Source organism: Lissotriton helveticus, chromosome 8 (genome assembly GCF_964261635.1).
Source record: "Lissotriton helveticus chromosome 8, aLisHel1.1, whole genome shotgun sequence".
Taxonomy (NCBI): Eukaryota; Metazoa; Chordata; class Amphibia; order Caudata; family Salamandridae; genus Lissotriton; species Lissotriton helveticus.
The window spans coordinates 152,135,375-152,153,359 of NC_136069.1; the positions used below are offsets into that span (position 1 = coordinate 152,135,375).

The window sequence follows — 17,985 nt, forward strand, 5'->3', positions numbered from 1 at the left end:
GGGGAACAATGAATACTGTGGGATAGCTTACAGTAACACCACACATAGAGAGTGATGACTAAGGGGGTAGGGTCACCTCTCGGAACTTCTACCCCATGGTTTAGGCAGTGGTCAGGAGTTTCTTCCAATGACAGCTGGCACTAGGCATAATTGTGGCAACCCAGTACCCTCTTCAGAACACTTCTGGACCTTGGAAAATCAGAAGAAGGACTGTCCAGCTATGTGAAGCCTAAAGGAAGATTGGATGAAAATAAATTCAGTCTTCACAGAAATCATTTGAAACAGGCAGTGCACAGGATGATGTCAAACAAATTCGACAAATACCCCATGTTTCAATCATTCCATTACAACATGTTTTCCATGGGACCATTTTTGTGTGGAGTGAAATGTAAACAGTTTTTAGGAATATTTCAGAGAAGTGCGATGCCCCTCAGTACCAGCCTGCGACGGGACTGAAATCTAGAAATGGCATAGTTATAAGTAGAGATAAGAAGCAGGGGAAAAACAATTGCAGTTGGATTTTCATACTGAGCCCATTAAAGTTTCAATAATGCGCAGCCATGGTTTCATTTATCTACAATACTCAATTAGCGCAAAATATCATTTTCCTAGATGCCCTAGTTCTGCCTTTGCATAATTCTTCTGAGTTCATGTTACAAACTTGTACAATAGTATCTTTGCCAATTCCAAATTGTTCAGGTTGCCCCGTTAATGATCACTAGAGAGCTAGTATACTTATAAAACCCGCATACTGTCTCAACTTCAACACTTTTTCAGCTTTCCATAACACTACACAAGTAGAATGTGTCGTTTTCTGCAAATCAGAAATAATTCACACTTTAGAAGCTTAAAAAGCTTGAGTTAGCAAAATGCATTGTGTTTCACTAACTCGAGCTAGATGGCCTTTAGTGGGGTTTATGGAGTCTAGTTTGGACCATCCATTACACTTACTTTCCACTTTGTCTTCAAAGGCTGAAGGCAATAGCACTGGCAGGACGGAGGCCATGTGGCAGAGAGAGGTTTTCTCTCTCTGCCTTGCTCTTTTTTCCAAGATGCTGTGCCCATCAATAGTCACTTTAGGCCTCCTGATCATAACTTCAATGGGGTCTCCTCTAGATAGCTCGTGCTTTCCTTGCAGATGTGACAACGCCTTTTAAGAGGATTCTGCCTTAATCATGGGAACCAGGTGCCTTGTCCATGAGCCACATAATCCATGAAGGACAAGTGCCCGTGGAGGAGTGGTGCAGATGAAAACCAATCAGGGAAGGATTCACATTATTTTCTTCAGCGGAAAAGTAATGGCTGTCGAGTACGGAAGCAGCAGTATGGACCATATGATGAGCAACATTTTAGGGTTCTGTGTCGACATTTTGCTACACACCGGGATCCCTGCACTAAACACCCTGCTTCCCACAGAACTGTTGGGACCAGGCGTGCAGAAATCTGCTGCCACCTCCCGTAAAGCACACAGAGGGAAGTGGGCATTTCTGTGGCACTGAAGTATGTTTGTGCGTAGTAACCCTGCCCAGGGAAGGGAGGCGAGCCACCCAGATTAGGATGCAGTGATTGTGAACAACTCGAGGGTGGAGGTGCCAATCAACACGAACAGAGCGATGAACTGATTTGTCACAATAAGATAACGCAGAATCATGGCACAGGAGCGGGAGTGACTCACCGCGTGCACACTGAGTATATCAGCGCCCACGAGCGTCTTGGCAGAGGCTGGAAAGCAAGCAATAGGTTTCGACTTTTTCACGCACAGGCCCACCTTTGAATCAGTTTTGCAATCATAAAAATACAAAGGTGGAGTAAAGGCCCATCAACCCCGCCCTCATTAAACACCAGCAAATATTAAACAAACAAGAAGGAGCGAATATAATGTCCCCCTTTGAATAGGTCTCCATCCCAGTGTGCATTCCTCCAGGTGAGCAGAGGGCTAGGAGTCATCATGGAGTACAAGGTGTTCTGCTTGCTGGCCGTCGCCCTGGTGTTAGGGCTCAGCGCTGTGACAGAGGGGCACGCACCAGGTGAGCGAGGTTATTGCGTATTGTCATTTATTTTCTTTGATTTTGGATTCTCTTCTGGCAACAAAAGAAAGTAGCGATGTTATTTTTATATTGTCAAGCAAAAAAGTCAGAATAGCCACTAAAACGTTGGTATCTCTAATACATTTAGTACTCATGCAAATTAGAATGGAGTGAAAATGAATGACAGTTTTTTATTTTTGAGGGCCAAAGTACCACTGCGTAATAGCTGATTTAAATGGGGTGGCTTGTCGTATTCAAACATTCTTTTAATCAGCAATCACAATGACATTTTAAAACAAATGCTACACATACCATGGAGAGGACTGGCTTTGAGATGGTTGTGCTACTGAATGTCGACACCGACAATATTGTGGTACAAGAATATCGAGCACAAAATATTGGGAAATAGCTTAAATGGCTGAGATGACTGTCTTCTGAATTATGTCACAATAGTGATTGGTGAGGCTGCAAAATTGGGCAAATTGATAAGATTTTTACTTTAAACAGGAAGATCTCTTTAAGATTACCATACTGGCCTTGCATAAATAGATAGGGAGTGTTGGAACTTGTATTATTAGTAGGGGTAAGTACGCACCTACCACTAGTAATAAGGCCACCAACACAATATAAGGTTCTGTCAAGGTCTCTCAATACATTAGTCCCTGGCTCAACACTTGCTAGCTGGCTGTGAGCAAGCAGGCTTAACTCGGGAGACAGGTATGTAAAGCATTTAAAAAGACTAACACATTAAATAAGTAAGACACAACACACACAATAAAAATACAAAATATTTTTATCTTTAACATGACACTATAACTACAAAAATTCACTGTAGGATACCGGAGATATGAATTTTTAAAGTATAAACACTTTCCAGTGCACAAAAACATACAGTGCCACGTCAAGAGATCTGGCCAAGCTTGATTGGGACAAAGTCAAATTTTGAGGCCAACCGCGATGGGGCCCTGGTCGGACACACTAAGCGGGAGGCCCTGTTCAAAATAGTGTCTTCATACTTAGAAACTTTTCTGGAAGAGTTCTCTTGTCGTTGAGCAAGGCTCCCCTTCAGGCTGGAATTCACGTCGATGTCGGCTGCTTGGCTCAGCGCGAGGCCTCGGTGAAATCCTGGAGGTCTTAACCTCCAGAGCTTTCAGCGGGGTGAACCTGAAATCCAGGCCTGGTCACCTGACTCCCATTGATGGCTTGGTCATCTTATGGAGCTTTTTTTTCAAAAGTGGCTCCAAACTTCTGGAACTTCTTCCTAAAGTTCTTCTTGAAGGTTCAAAGTGTTAAAAACATAAATCCAAAGGTCCAGAAGCTCTGAGATAGCCCCTAGACGTTTAGCCCCTTAGGGGTCCTAACTTTACTACTACTAAATTGAGAAAAATCCTAATTTTAAGATATTCGGTATTCACAGAAGGCATTTAGGAGTCCTAAAGTTAGAAGTCCTAACTTTACTACTACTAAAATGAGAAAAATCCTAACTTTAAAACTTTCGGTATTCACAGAAAGCATTTAGGAGTCCTAATTTTAGGGTTCCTAACTTCTTTGAATACCGAAATGAGTAAGTGCCTTCTGTGAATACCAAAATGAGTAAGTGCCTTCTGTGAATACCAAAATGGTAGTAAGTTTAGGTTTTTGTCTTAAGTAAGTTCTGTGAATCGGGCCCAGAGCTTGCAACTAAGCATGAGCGCAAAATCCGCTACGCTCGGGGATTTTGCGAATTTTCGGTAAATCCGCGATCCGCGAACTCTCGCGAATTTACCGAAAATTCGCAATCCGCGAGCGGCGGATTCCGAGGCCAAAAGTTCAAGCCTTCCTGGCCTGTTGTTGTAACTAATTTACGATGGCGCCGGCAAGCTGCCAGCGCCATCGTAAAATAGTTACTAAATTAGCTTCAACAGGAAGCACTAATAGATAAAATCAAGCAGGCGCTCGTGCATCTGCTTTATTTTATCGATTCGAGCTTCCTGTTGAAGCTAATTTAGTAACTATTTTAGGATGGCGCTGGCAGCTTGCCGGCGCCATCGTAAATTAGTTACAACAGGCACAAAACGGTGGCGTCTTCTTGAATAAATATGAAGGGCAGGGTTCATTCTGGCACGACGGTCCTGGCACAAAAATTAAACCTCAACCGCAAGCACTTTCAGATATCGATTAAGCATGTGCCCTAGTTGAAGCTTAAATTCAGTGACTCATTCATTGGCCCAAAAACAATCGTGAGCGTTGTCAAGGCTGGGCAGATGTGCCTTCTTCCCTAATATACCATCGCAAATCAGCTGTGATGCTGGACAGAGGCCTTTGCATCCTTTATTCACGAGCGCAATCCTCGTGCTGTTCCTGTGGCCAGGAGCTTCTGTATCTTCATCTGTTGCTCTGATCGGTCTCTGACCTTTGCTTTAATGCACACAAGAGGCATGTGCACTCGCATGGAAGCCCCGTCCGTTTGGCCCCGCCCACACACTCGCGGTGTGCACCGTCTTCCCGCCATTTACCCACTATGATGGACAGCTCATTCAAGGGACCCCTGCGCCCTTCGGCGCGATTGCATAGTAACACACACCTGGTCGCTGTAGACAACTCTCTGGCACTTTAGGCAGCTGTAGTGTAGTAAAAGCACTATACATCTATCCAACGAGGTAGCACTTACTGATTATCTAGTAGAAAGTACTCCAGTTGAGTAGAGGTATGGCACAAAACGGTGGCGTCTTCTTGAATAAATATGAAGGGCAGAGTTCAATCTGGCACGATGATCCTGGCATGGAAGCCCCGCCCCAAATCCGCCGATCCGCAAAATCCGCGGATTTTGCGGATCCACGATCCGTGAATACGCAAATCCGCGAATCGTGGATCCGCAAAATCCGCCCATGCTTACTTGCAACTTTACCCATTTGTCATCTTTTTTATAAACATGTCTATTTGACTGCCTTCACACATTTCATCATCTGTCATTTAGTCACTTTGATTTTGAGAGGCGGTATGTGAAGGGGCAAGGTTTTATTCAATATTTGCTTTGCAACATTTGCATGAAAGTTTTTGATCTTTGCACAAATTTGCAAACACAATATTTGTGAATTGGTCTCAGTTCTTCTCCTGCCCAATTCCAATGTGCATGGAAAAGATCTGAAGAAGGTATACTTACAGAGAAATAGTCTGCACAACTTTTCTAGTCTGGCTAGCTTCAGTCAGAGTGAAAATAGACTCGCTATGTGGAGAAAACCTTGGGCAAAGACTAAGTTATACTGTTAATATTCTCAAGTTTCATGGAAGTATATATGTACATTTTTCTGCTGAAAATAAATGCACCCTCCCACTCCTCTCACTTTAGGCATTACATTTTCTGCACCCAGGTACTGATTTACCTACTATTGAGCCTCTTTGGCATCCTTACCACTGGAGCTGTCAGCTTAGCCCATAACTAAATTAAAGCGTTCTCTAAATTTAGAGAATGTTCCTCTGGGCGCTAAGCCCATAACCCATATCACTGCATAGGCAGACTGATGATAGAAGCATGTTAAGTGGCAAGCCTATGCTTCTCCAAATTTCCTACAACTCTGGAAGAAAAACTAGGAAAAGGTCCTAAAATTTCAACAAATCTCAAAACAACTGAAGGAAAAATGTATGCGAAAACATTTTGGGCCAGATGTAGGTAGACATTTACCGGTCGGTAACGGCCGAATTCGGCCGTTACCGACCGGTAAATGCCTTTTCCAATGTAGGGGGCATGTATTTACAGATTCTGTATTTTTACTGAATCTGTATTTACCGAATCGGTAAAATTACCGAATTGGTAAATACCGACTGGGTAAAAATACAGAATCTGTAAATGCAGATGTAGGTGGCGCTTTAAACAGTGCCACAGGCCCCTAAGAATTCGTTATTTACCATGTAATACTATTGCATGGTAAATAACGAATTCAGGTGTACATGCACATCTGTGCATGTACACCTGTGCCATGTGACACACAGACATGCCCTTAGGGCATGTCTGTGTGCCACATGGCACACAAGCCTGACATTGGGGTGCTACAGGGTATCAAAGTGACACCCCGTTCCCCCTGGCAGGATTCGGTATTTACCAATTCGGTAATTACCAAATCGGTATTTGCCATTGATTGCTATGGGCTTCAAGGCTCATAGGAATCAATGGCAAATACTGATTCGGTATTTACCGAATCGGTAAATACCGAATCTTTCAGATTCGCTAATTGAAAGAGAAAAATTACCTACATCTGCCTACTTCCAATTTACCTACTCTTAAATACTGAATCGGTATGATTCGGGATTTAAGAGTAGGTAAATCGAGATTACCTACATCGGGCCCAAAGGGCCAGATGTAGGTAGACATTTACCGGTCGGTAACGGCCGAATTCGGCCGTTACCGACCGGTAAATGCCTTTTCCAATGTAGGGGGCATGTATTTACAGATTCTGTATTTTTACTGAATCTGTATTTACCGAATCGGTAAAATTACCGAATTGGTAAATACCGACTGGGTAAAAATACAGAATCTGTAAATGCAGATGTAGGTGGCGCTTTAAACAGTGCCACAGGCCCCTAAGAATTCGTTATTTACCATGTAATACTATTGCATGGTAAATAACGAATTCAGGTGTACATGCACATCTGTGCATGTACACCTGTGCCATGTGACACACAGACATGCCCTTAGGGCATGTCTGTGTGCCACATGGCACACAAGCCTGACATTGGGGTGCTACAGGGTATCAAAGTGACACCCCGTTCCCCCTGGCAGGATTCGGTATTTACCAATTCGGTAATTACCAAATCGGTATTTGCCATTGATTGCTATGGGCTTCAAGGCTCATAGGAATCAATGGCAAATACTGATTCGGTATTTACCGAATCGGTAAATACCGAATCTTTCAGATTCGCTAATTGAAAGAGAAAAATTACCTACATCTGCCTACTTCCAATTTACCTACTCTTAAATACTGAATCGGTATGATTCTGGATTTAAGAGTAGGTAAATCGAGATTACCTACATCGGGCCCTTTGTCTGTCAAAAATAGCAAAAACATTTACTTGTTGCATACTAGTTCTTTCCTAGCATTACAGAATAAACATTCTGAGGATCTACGGCCGCTGTGATGTACCCACCACTTCTTTGACTTAACACAGTAGCGTATGCTAAACTTTAAATATATAGAACAGTATCCTTGGTTTTAGCTTTGTAATATTTTTCTTATTGTTATTTATTCAAAAAGTGTGCACCAGAAAATGTAATGGCTGCTTGGTGCTGAAGAAATTGAGGCATCTTGACTACAATGAACAGAAGAGCACAAACATGTCTGTACACTGCTAGTTTAACTGGTGGATATGTTGACCAGGGATGGTGACAGCGGACACGGCATGGACACATCAATTCTTTCTCACTCGGATGACACTCTCATGCCCATTCAGATGACACACATTTAGGGGGACATGTACTAACATTTCAGGCTGTGTTTTGTGTCACTTCGGTGTAAAATCTTTTTTTCCCAATTTACTTTCCAACACAAAACTTGTTTAGCATTAGAAATAATGTGAAAGTACACAAAGCAGTGCATAGCGCGGCTTTGTATTACTTAGCGCCAAGGTGGTGTACCATGGGTGGAGCAGGGGCATTTCCATGCAACCACCCAAGGTCTCTAAGGCTTAACCCAAATTAATAAATAAAATAGACAGGATTTAGCTCAGAAAACTGTGCCCTTTTGTAGTAGGCGCAAGGACGGAGAAACACCTTCATTTCTCTTTCCTTTTGCAACTTTGTACATGTGGTGCACTGTACAGCACACATACAAAAATGGAAAATTGTTTAAGGTAGTATATGCATAGCATTTTGTACTGCCAGGGTACCCTTCCAGTACACAACCTATAGTAGACTCACAGAGACACACTTGCACCATGGCGCAAAGATGTCTCTGTGGTGCCCATCAGCTGCTTGAACGGTGATGGATTAAACCCAGATCTTTTGACTGGGTGTGAGTGTTTGATTGATTCAGATGCTCCGTCCATCACCACCCTCCTCTCTTCTTTTCTTGCAGCGCAGCATTTGCTGCTTCTGCACTGCGCTGCATGAAAAAGTGCTAAATCTGCCCCTCAGTTTCTTGATCAAAGTTCACATAACCTAACAGTTGTCTTTCAATAATCATTCACAACATCGGCAACAAAGCTTGTATTTATAAATTAGGGTATATATTATTTTCCCATCAGCAACGTGCACGGGAATGTCTTTTTTGACAGCTAGTTTTCTAAGGAAAAAGATGAAAAAAGAAATGTATCCATGTATTTTCCAGTGAGAATGATGCTTTTGGTATCTATTGATCAACATGTCTAGTCCCTCCAGCAAACATTGAACAATCTAGGTCCTCATTGAAAACAGCTAGGTTAGTGTGATATGTGCTGTAACTGCTATTCCCACACATACCGCAATTATGAGTTATGCAATATCAGTGGGTCAAACCTGGCAATATTTATCAGGGGAAAATTGTCCGGTATTTACAAGAACATGAGGGCCTTTGTGCGTTAAACACCAAAATCAGCATGTTATTCCCCAAAAACTCATAACTAGGTGGTACGTATCACAGCTGATAAATTCTGACTAAGTGGAATTCATTATTATCAGGTGTGATAAATATCACACGAATTACTGGGACCCTGTAGAGAGCCCAAGTGTTTAATGCTGATTTTGTGGGTTTTTTTCTGCAGGCATTATTACTTAAGTATTTCTGTATAGATTGTTTACAGTCCCTTTTCACCTCACTTACACTTTGGAGTCGTATTTCAATATGGATGGTGAGCTGGTCATATCAGGTAAACACGGGCCAACCAGAATGGCTACAGCCACAGTCCTCATTAATGCCAACAAGAAGCAAAAGCCCTTTACAGTAGTAAGCCACACCTTCTAGGCTCGCTCCCATAATTCCATTGTGATTCTCTTTTTTTGCAGTTTTATAAAGCGCAAACTTGGCCCAAGGGCATTAGAACGATTTCCGGAGCTGTCAGCTCAGGCACTTAGGCCACATCTCCCCCCCCTCATTTCTGTTTATGATTTGTAAAGCGCATTCAATGCTGGACAGGACAGGCTTCAAGGCACATGTTCGGAACACATCTAAGCTACTCACAGTCCAAAACAACCGGAACATCATTGTTCAAACTAACTTTTAGCACCACCTCTTCTTATCTTTGTTTGTTCTCTGTCCAGCGCCTTCTTCTAATCTACCTCTTCCTCCTTCATACCTGTGTCAACATCTAAATACAATGCTATTTCAAAGGCAAAACATAACATAAATAAAAACATATTGACATTAATAAATTACTGTTTCATCTTTCCATCCTCCAGTATATTTTAGTTGCTTCCATAATTCCCTCGTCTGCATCATAACACAATTATTGGTTATTGCCTAAGGCCCTCATTACAAGTTAGGAGCTAAATTCCAATTCCTATACAAACACCTGTTTGCACATGGATTAGAATTATGAGTTGTGTGATAATTATCACACCCTCACAGTTTCCCTTGGATAAATTCCAGCAGGTCAACCCAGCTGAATTGTTTTGAGGAAAAAAGCTAAAAAAAAATTCGAAAGAAGCTAGAATGTGATGTGTTGAAAACAGTTCTGTATGTTATACCTCATTTTTCTGCTGAAACTTGGAACAGGAGGTACTTCCCAGCTGGGGTAATGCACAGTTAGTTGCAACATCATCCTGGAGGAGGTAAATCCATGTGTTATTTTTCTCTTTACTAGTTTTATATAATTGATTCAACTTTTTTTAAATACAGGGATGTCGATATGCTCGGCGAGAGCACCAGATAGCCATTCTATTTCAGTTGCCAGTTCAAATTGAAATATCGAGCAAAATATTGATGATTCAAATCTCCATTTTAATTCAGATATGTGTGTAAACTACAAGCGATACAGGATGTGAGAGGCGTAAGGGATTGGAATAAAAATAATTGATTGAGAGAACAAGAGGGAAAAGCTTACATGTGTCAATTACCAAATATTCTTCATTTTTTTTCTTTTTAAGATGGAAGCCAATGTTCTATCAGTCCAAGAGTAAGAAATAACTGCGGCCCACCAGGCATCTCTCCTTCTGAATGCAGAAGCAAAGGATGCTGCTTCGACTCTAGTATTCCTAATGTGATCTGGTGTTTCAAACCAAAGTCTCCTCCTCCACCCCCACCACCACATCACCCAGAGGAAGGTAATGTATCTTCTAATCATAAAAGGCACAGATTGTTCCAACTTATCCATATGACATGCTCAAGACGTTGGTGGATAACATGACTTGTACTGTTGCCCATTCACCTAAATCTAATTGATATGGTGTTGGCATCCAGGAAGGATTGCAACCTGGTGACTCTACATTTTGACAGTTACAGGGTGAAGGTTCAGTATTCTGCATTATCAGGCTATGGCTCTAATACTGTTAGATATAACTCAGGTATGTGGCATTCTGTGAACAGTGACTAAATAAAAGAATAAGGAACCTTTATACTGCAGCATAACTAACTAGAACTATTTTTAATCTGAAGAAAGGAATAATTCATTGTGGATGTCGGATGGTTGAGTCAAATTCAAATTAATCCAAATTCAAGTTTATTGTTTGATTACTAAAAACCATAACAAAATGTTAAAACCATGTGACTCATAAATACATATACAAATATTTAAAAAGAGGGAAAAGAGGACCCCAATTAGTGCAAAAACAGTGCAATAATCTTGCGATAAAGAATGGATTGAAATTAAAAATTGTCCGAATATGCATTTTTCATTTACGGATGAGGCTCGTTGAGTAACATAACAGTCACGGAATGGTTTTAAGAAGATCTAAAAGAAGGGACAAATAAATATGACAGCTAGTTTTAAAATGCTGAGAACAGTGTCCAGGTAGGCCTTGCTGAGGGGGTCGGCAGCTGCTAGAGTTTTTGTTACAAAGAAATGGCATTGCCAGCTGGCCGAAGAATTGCTGCCTTCTCTTTCCCCAACATTTTAGCGGCTCTGATGACAAATTTGGTGAACTGAATGTTCAACTTTGTATTTTCTTGGTTCATAGCTTCTATTACGGCCTGACGACATGTGTGAGCTCCTAGTTTGTTCCACTTCGCTCGCAATAAAGTCCTTCTGTCATTTAGCAGAGCTGGGTATGTGCAGGCTACGGGCTCCAAGCTTTCGGAGTGGTAGCCACATTCCCTGCATTCAATATTAAGACTGAGGCGCCGCCATTGTGGCAAATACTTAAAAAAAGGCCACTCGCCTAGCCTTAGGGCCATGAACTTAACCTTTCAAAAAAGTGAGTATGTGCTTGAGTAGGCTGACTCAACACCCGGTTTATAATCAGAGACAACGGCCCTGGCATGTTTCTTTCTAGATAATTTTGCCCTATCAGAGTGGAAAGACCAGAACTGAACGCTTCGCTTGATTTCGGTCCTCAATGCCTCTTGTGGTGGATTTGTTCCCCAATATTCCGTGACTCCGAGTTGCTGTAGAGAGTGGGCCAAGTGGTGCCAATATTTTTGGCTAAATGCACTGGTCGATATTTCATTCCAGAGTTTGGTCTCAAGACTGCCATCCCGGAAGTTGCGCAGTCTATTGCAGAACTTAATAAAAGCACCAGCCTTGACGCCGTTGTGATCTAGCAGGCCGAGTTCTAATCTGACTTGTGCCAGAGATGAAGACCTCTGCAGGCGCCATGCATGCTTAAAGATTGTGGTGGTTGATTTATTTATTAAGATGTGTATTGAGCCCATCATAATCTCGTATCCGTATGATCAGGAATTGGTGATCTTGGCCTTCATCACCTTGAGCAGAGGAGTTAGGCCTGGCCCTAGTAGATGTTTTGAAAGTTTTGCAGACGCAACCTCCAGCGACAGTGCTTTAGCCTTGATGGCATCTTTTTGTTTGATGAAGGAACCTCTGGAGTCAAGAAAAATTCCCAAATTTTTATAGTATGGCACTGTATCGATACTTCTATGAATGAAAAACAACCTGCTTTTCCGCTGCTTCTGTTTGCCGAAATGAATTATTTTTGATTTTTACAGGTTCAATTTGATGGGCATTGTCAAGTCTGAAGGGAAGGAGTTCGTCAAGAAGCCTCTGCAGGCCTATCTTTGTGTGGTTCAGTAACACAAGGTCGTCAGCGTATAATAGATTGCTGATGCGGGTTCCATCCAGTTGGGGCGGGTGGGAGTTAACCTTGTCAAGTATGGGGGATAGGTCCGAGATAAACAGGTTGAAAAGAAGGGGCGCCAAGACACAGCCTTGTTTAACACCACTTCCTGTTCGGATCTTTTTTTAAAATGGGACCTGTCGCCCAACTTTATCCTTATCCAAGTCTGTGTGTGGAGTTGGATCATGGCTTGTACGAGGGCGGGGTATACTCCAGGGGTCTAATTTGTGCCATAAGCGGCAGCGTGGCACCCGATCAAAAGCCACATTGAAGTCAACAAAGCAGCAGTATAGTTGAATACAATAAACATCTGCCTTCTCCATCAATACAGTTAATTACAAAAGGTTGCTGGTTTAGCTACGAAGCCAGTCTGGTTTAAAGGAGAGGCTGGGTTGATTCAACCCAGGTTGACAGTTCTTCTAGTAAGGTGCTGGCGTAATATTTGGATTCTATATCAAGAAGGGCTATCATTCTGTAATTTTTTGGGTCATCTCTTTTACCACTTTTGTAGATGGGATGCATGATGGCACCTTACTAGGAATCCGGGATTTGGTCATTGGGCCTGCAATGTAAAAACAGTGGTGCGAGGAGACCTGACCACAACATTTCGTCCGACTTGAACAGGACCTGAGGTAGTCCGTTGGGGCCGAGGGCTCCGTCTGACCTGCCTTTCCTAATTATTCGGGCAATGGTGTTTATTAAAACTCTGTGTGTCGTCTGCATCTCTGGGGTTGAAGTTATGGGATGGGACAAGTGAAGTTTGAGAATCCTTTTGAAGACACCAGGTTATAGTTTTAGTTATTGGGTTGATGTTTCAGCTTATCAGCCAAACGCACCTTAGATCTAAGCTTTTCATCATTGTGTTCTCATTTTTATGGTTCTCTAGTGCCACCCCATTAACTCTACCATTCATGTCTTCAATTATTCTTTCTCTGCTTCCTGAGGGTGGATGTCCTTAGATGCTTATCATCAGAGTGAAGGATGAAGACAGATTTTCACTTTTTAGACTCAGGGTAGGTCCTATTACCCCCGCCTTTTAAAACTCATGTTTGGCGCAGGCCTCATGTTTCTATTGAGTCACTCTTATACTCATGTTTGACCTATATTAAACACTTAGGGGCAGATTTACAAGGAATAGGTGAGTCAGTTTCCTTGTGTCACCTTCAAATGTCCTTGCGCCACCATGGATGTGCTGTATTTACAATACAGTGCACCATGGCGCAAGGAATTACAGATGCATCAGAAATTGTCACAAAATTGGCGCAACTCTAGCAATGCGCCAGAAAACATAGGTAGGTCCAATGTAAAATGTCTTCCTTACGCCTGGTCTGAGCAGGCTTTTTGCATGGGAATGCCTACCCAGCATATATCATACCTGGCGCTGGTATAATGTGTTGCAGGGCTTTACAACGTGACGCATCTCCCTAGAGGTGTCACGTTGTAAATGGGCCGCAACTTGTATGTCGCCATGGCATCACAAAAGTGACACAACGGTGGCGCAAAAGTGACACAAGGGTCTTGTAAATCTGCCCCTCAGTTTTTGCCCCTCCATAACATTTAGAATTGTGTGTAATAAACCATGCCCTATTCGGATAGTTTGAGACTTTACCGATATATAGCTCTGTCTCTTACTACATTACTGACATGACAGGGAGCTCCATGAGTATTGCTCTGCCACTTTGCATCTCTGTAATACCAAAAGCTCCAAAATAAACACATTTACCCCAGGTTAAGGTAGTGTTTAATCACCAAACAAAAGCCATTCTTCACTTTACTCTTTCATTATATTGATCTGTTTATACCAATCTGACAGTGTTGTACATTATAAAAGCATTGTGAAAAACAAACCACATCAAATTCAAAATTGTATTAGTTAAATATTTATTTTAATTCATAAAAATCATCCTCTAGTTCATTTTAAAAAAGATTTTAAAAAATCACATAAAAACAAACAGCATCGAACACAGGAAGAAATATAAAAAAAACCAAGCTCATGTGTTATGCTAATAAAAAATGTACATATCCAACATAGTCTCAAAGTGCAATCATGAGTAAATTGATCATATAAAATTGTGGACTGCTGATGGACTATGTCACTGTTTCTAGTTATGAACGCATTTCAGTGGCCCAAGAACCTTAGTAAAATCACCTTCCTTAGGACATAACACATTTATATTTTCCCCATCAATACTGTTTAAAATAAGGATTAATTTGTAAGGAATACGAAAATACAAAATTAATATTCATCTTTTTTAATATATGTTCAATTACAATTATTAATATGCAATTCCATTATGTCAACTCTATAGCAAATGTCACCCAGTTTCCCAAACTATCATACAGCTATGATCTTTCTCTACTCACCTGACCATTTAATTCTCATATTCCTCATACATTTATATTAAAGCGGACACACATTGATTCTATAAACAGCTCTCTCTCCCTTTTCATCCCGCCTTCCAGCCTCATAATTTTATGAGGTATCTACTTAGACCCATAACACACTGGCCTAAAGGATGGTAACAGCAGCATCAAATCTGTATCGTATCTTTCACTTATTGATTGATAACTGTCTCACACGATTCTTTTCATGGGGCACTCACCTTCCTTGATCTGAAGAAACAGAGAGGGGATGCAAAAATGTATATAATTCTCCTCAAATATTCCACCATTGAAGGAGCCGTCAATTTGTATCTAAACTACAAAACATAGTATACATGATATTTATCACAGATACATATATCACAACATGATTGTTTGCAGAATTAATCCTGTTTACCTACGCTCAGTCAAACTCCTACAACTAGAAGGACAGAGGATCTTTTTGATCCCCCCATTTTTTTCTTTGAAATATATAGACTGACCAATTCTAAACCTGGTAAGCGAAACGGAGATACAAAAGTACCCCATATGTACCCTGAAACACCTTTTCTTCACTTATACAAAATGTATAAGTGAGCAAGCCATAGTTACCCCAGGAGACTTCCCCTGGTTTCTCAGACAGTTCTGAAAAAGAGGTCGGTGTTTAACCAACCTGATATTTATACACCTGACACTCTTCTGCCATTTTAGTCTATCCGGTCACAAAAATTGATGTTGGGCTATGGTCAACACACTATATCTTCTCCTACACCAAAAACTGACACCTTCTACCAGTCCGATAGAGGCTAAACAACACTGTAGATAAACGGGAAAGATGGGCCACTTCCTTCAATCTTATCAAGAATCTAATTAAACAGCCCTGCAATAATGCATGATGGTACCAATATATTATTTACAGTCCTGCCGGGGAGTTGCTCATTTTGTTTATGCCTCAACTTGAACCCGCCAGTTAAATAAATTATGTATTACTTATTCGTAAAAATACTTTATCCCAATATAAGTGCCATCTTAACTTCAGGCTACAATGAAAATAATGTAAGATTGCACGTTTAAAGTAAACCAACTGGCCTCTACATGGAATTTGGTACCTACTTGAATTACCTTACAATGCATTCACAATTCTTTCTGCTGTTTAAGCCTACTCGAAAGGAGTTAAACACTGGAAATAAAACTGCCCTGTCAGTGTGGTATAAAGAAAATGATTATAATGTAAGAGTGAATTGAGAAAAGATTGTTGATTGGTGACTAAACACTATCTTAATAAGGAAAATGTGATTGCTAATTTCAAAGTGTAGGCCTCTCTGTTCATCTTTCAGGATTCAGTCTGTTCTAGAGTTTGGGACCATAGAGATCAGAGGACTCGTTACCATCTTCAAATAATGTGGAGCTTTTTCGCTGGATCTGGAAAATGTGGCTAATCTGAGGTCTCTTGTTGGCTACTAAGGGATGCATATTTTAGTCCAACAGGACAGTGAATAGTGGACAATAGTTTACATTTTATTTTTGACTCTATCAAGAGCCAATGGAGCAATTGCAGCACAATTTTTCTATGGTTTCTTTTTTTAGATTAAAATAGCATCTTACTTGCTGGTTTTGAGGTCTTCGTCCTCTGTCTTTGAGTTTACAGAGAAGATCAGACTGTACGATATTACACTAATCAATAAGCACCATTACCAATGATTGTCTGTTGTGGTTGGATTTGAAGGAGGGTTAATTTTCCACAGCATAGATAGGTATAATTCTGCAAAGACCTGACCTGAGAATGCAACCCAATGAATGGCCCACTAGAATCTAATCTTAAAATGCGAAGCAGCAAATACAACCTTCGCCTACAATTTCGAATTTAGCGGCTCGTTTAGAGTTTGGAGGGTACTAAAATCCTCCAACTTTTGGAGGATACTTTTAATACAAAGTACAATCCACCAGTTGAATTTCCTCCACCATAAGGAAGATATATTATTGTGGAGAGAAATCAGTAAGTGGACTAAACTCCGTCTCCAAAATTTCCTAAACATAGAAGTATTTTCAGGGCTAGTCAAACTCTAAATGAGGCACCCAGTCTTGAACTATGAGTTTCCTTAAATAAAATGAAAAATGAGGCCACATATCAATATAATTTTTGCAAGTGATGTTATCTGACTGCTCTTTTTCAATCTACAAATACTGCATAGTCATGAAATGGAATTTTGTTTTTGATATGTCTACTACTGTTTTTGTACAGTGCTCATATGTAATCCATTTTAGTACAAATGCATTGCTGAACATTCAACCACTTTAAAGCAAGTTGGGTAGATTTGTATGTAGAGCTAGCTTGTGCTTGTATTCAAACAAACAATCATTTCCCCCCCCAGAATGCTGGTAAGGGAATGCACCAGATCCTGCAATCTACTTCTCAGATGCCAGAACTTCAATCAACAGACTCTGTGCCAACACATTGGACTTGTACCGGTTACCACACATCCATCAGCTGAGACACATGGGGGCATGTTCATCTGTTCAATACAGGTTCTGACAACATGCAAGCTCTGAAAGTTAATATAATAAAAGAGTTTAAGAAAAGCTACACTCAAGAAGTGGTATTTTCTGTTCCATTCTTTTTCAGTTAATTTAAATTTGTTTGATTTAATTTATATTGTGCTAACGCCTTAGTTCTGAACAGAAAATAATAAAGCAAACTGATGCAAGGGTACATGAAGAACAAGTGTGATAACGGTGCACAAATTCTCACGAAGGAGATTAAATTCTAGGACTGGAACAGGTTCAACCAGAAAGCACAATTAACAAAACGAGAAGTGCGTTCCAAAGTCAAGATGTAAGGAGACTAAAAATTTCCAAATTGGTAAGGGGTACATGGTGAAAGGGAACAAGATGCAACTGTGAGGCAGAGGAAGACGCAATACAGAGCCTTAAGAAGTTAGGAGATATGGCGGGAAGGTGTGGCTATATTTAAAGACTATTCCAAGAAACAGAATTGGGAACGGAATGAGAAATGGAGCGTGCAAAGAGTGAAAATATGGGGGTATAGCTGGGCATTGGTCATCCCCCACATTGGTGAGTTAAAACAGAGCTATCATTCCTCTACTTAATGACCCACTGCTGATCCATCATCTGGCAACAAAAAAAACCCCACTGTGGATCTATCATCCCTGATTATAATCCAGTGTCTCAACTTCCTTTTATCTCCGAAGACCCTTAGTAGCATTGCACTCTACCCCTCATCAAACAATGTATTCAACTCCGTCCAGTCATGGTTTAGCTTACTGTATCTCATTGATATAGTACAGCACTACCCCACGTATCCAGCTGCATCACATCTGCAAACATCTGCCTCCCTACTTCTGAACCTATCATCTACCTTTGTCATTGTTGATCATACTAGTCTCCTCTCCTCTCACAGCACCA

The 17,985-nt window shown here is 41.0% G+C and overlaps 1 protein-coding gene across 1 annotated transcript; it reads left to right on the forward strand.

The window, feature by feature from the left end:
* The first annotated feature begins 1,872 nt into the window (after positions 1-1,872).
* On the forward strand, positions 1,873-17,148 carry LOC144772450 (putative gastrointestinal growth factor xP1). The gene is made up of 3 exons (XM_078656781.1): positions 1,873-2,027; positions 10,060-10,236; positions 16,935-17,148. The coding sequence occupies exons 1-3, from the start codon at positions 1,949-1,951 to the stop codon at positions 16,943-16,945; spliced, it is 267 nt and encodes an 88-aa protein (XP_078512907.1). The 5' UTR covers positions 1,873-1,948; the 3' UTR covers positions 16,946-17,148.
* Positions 17,149-17,985: the final 837 nt, after the last annotated feature.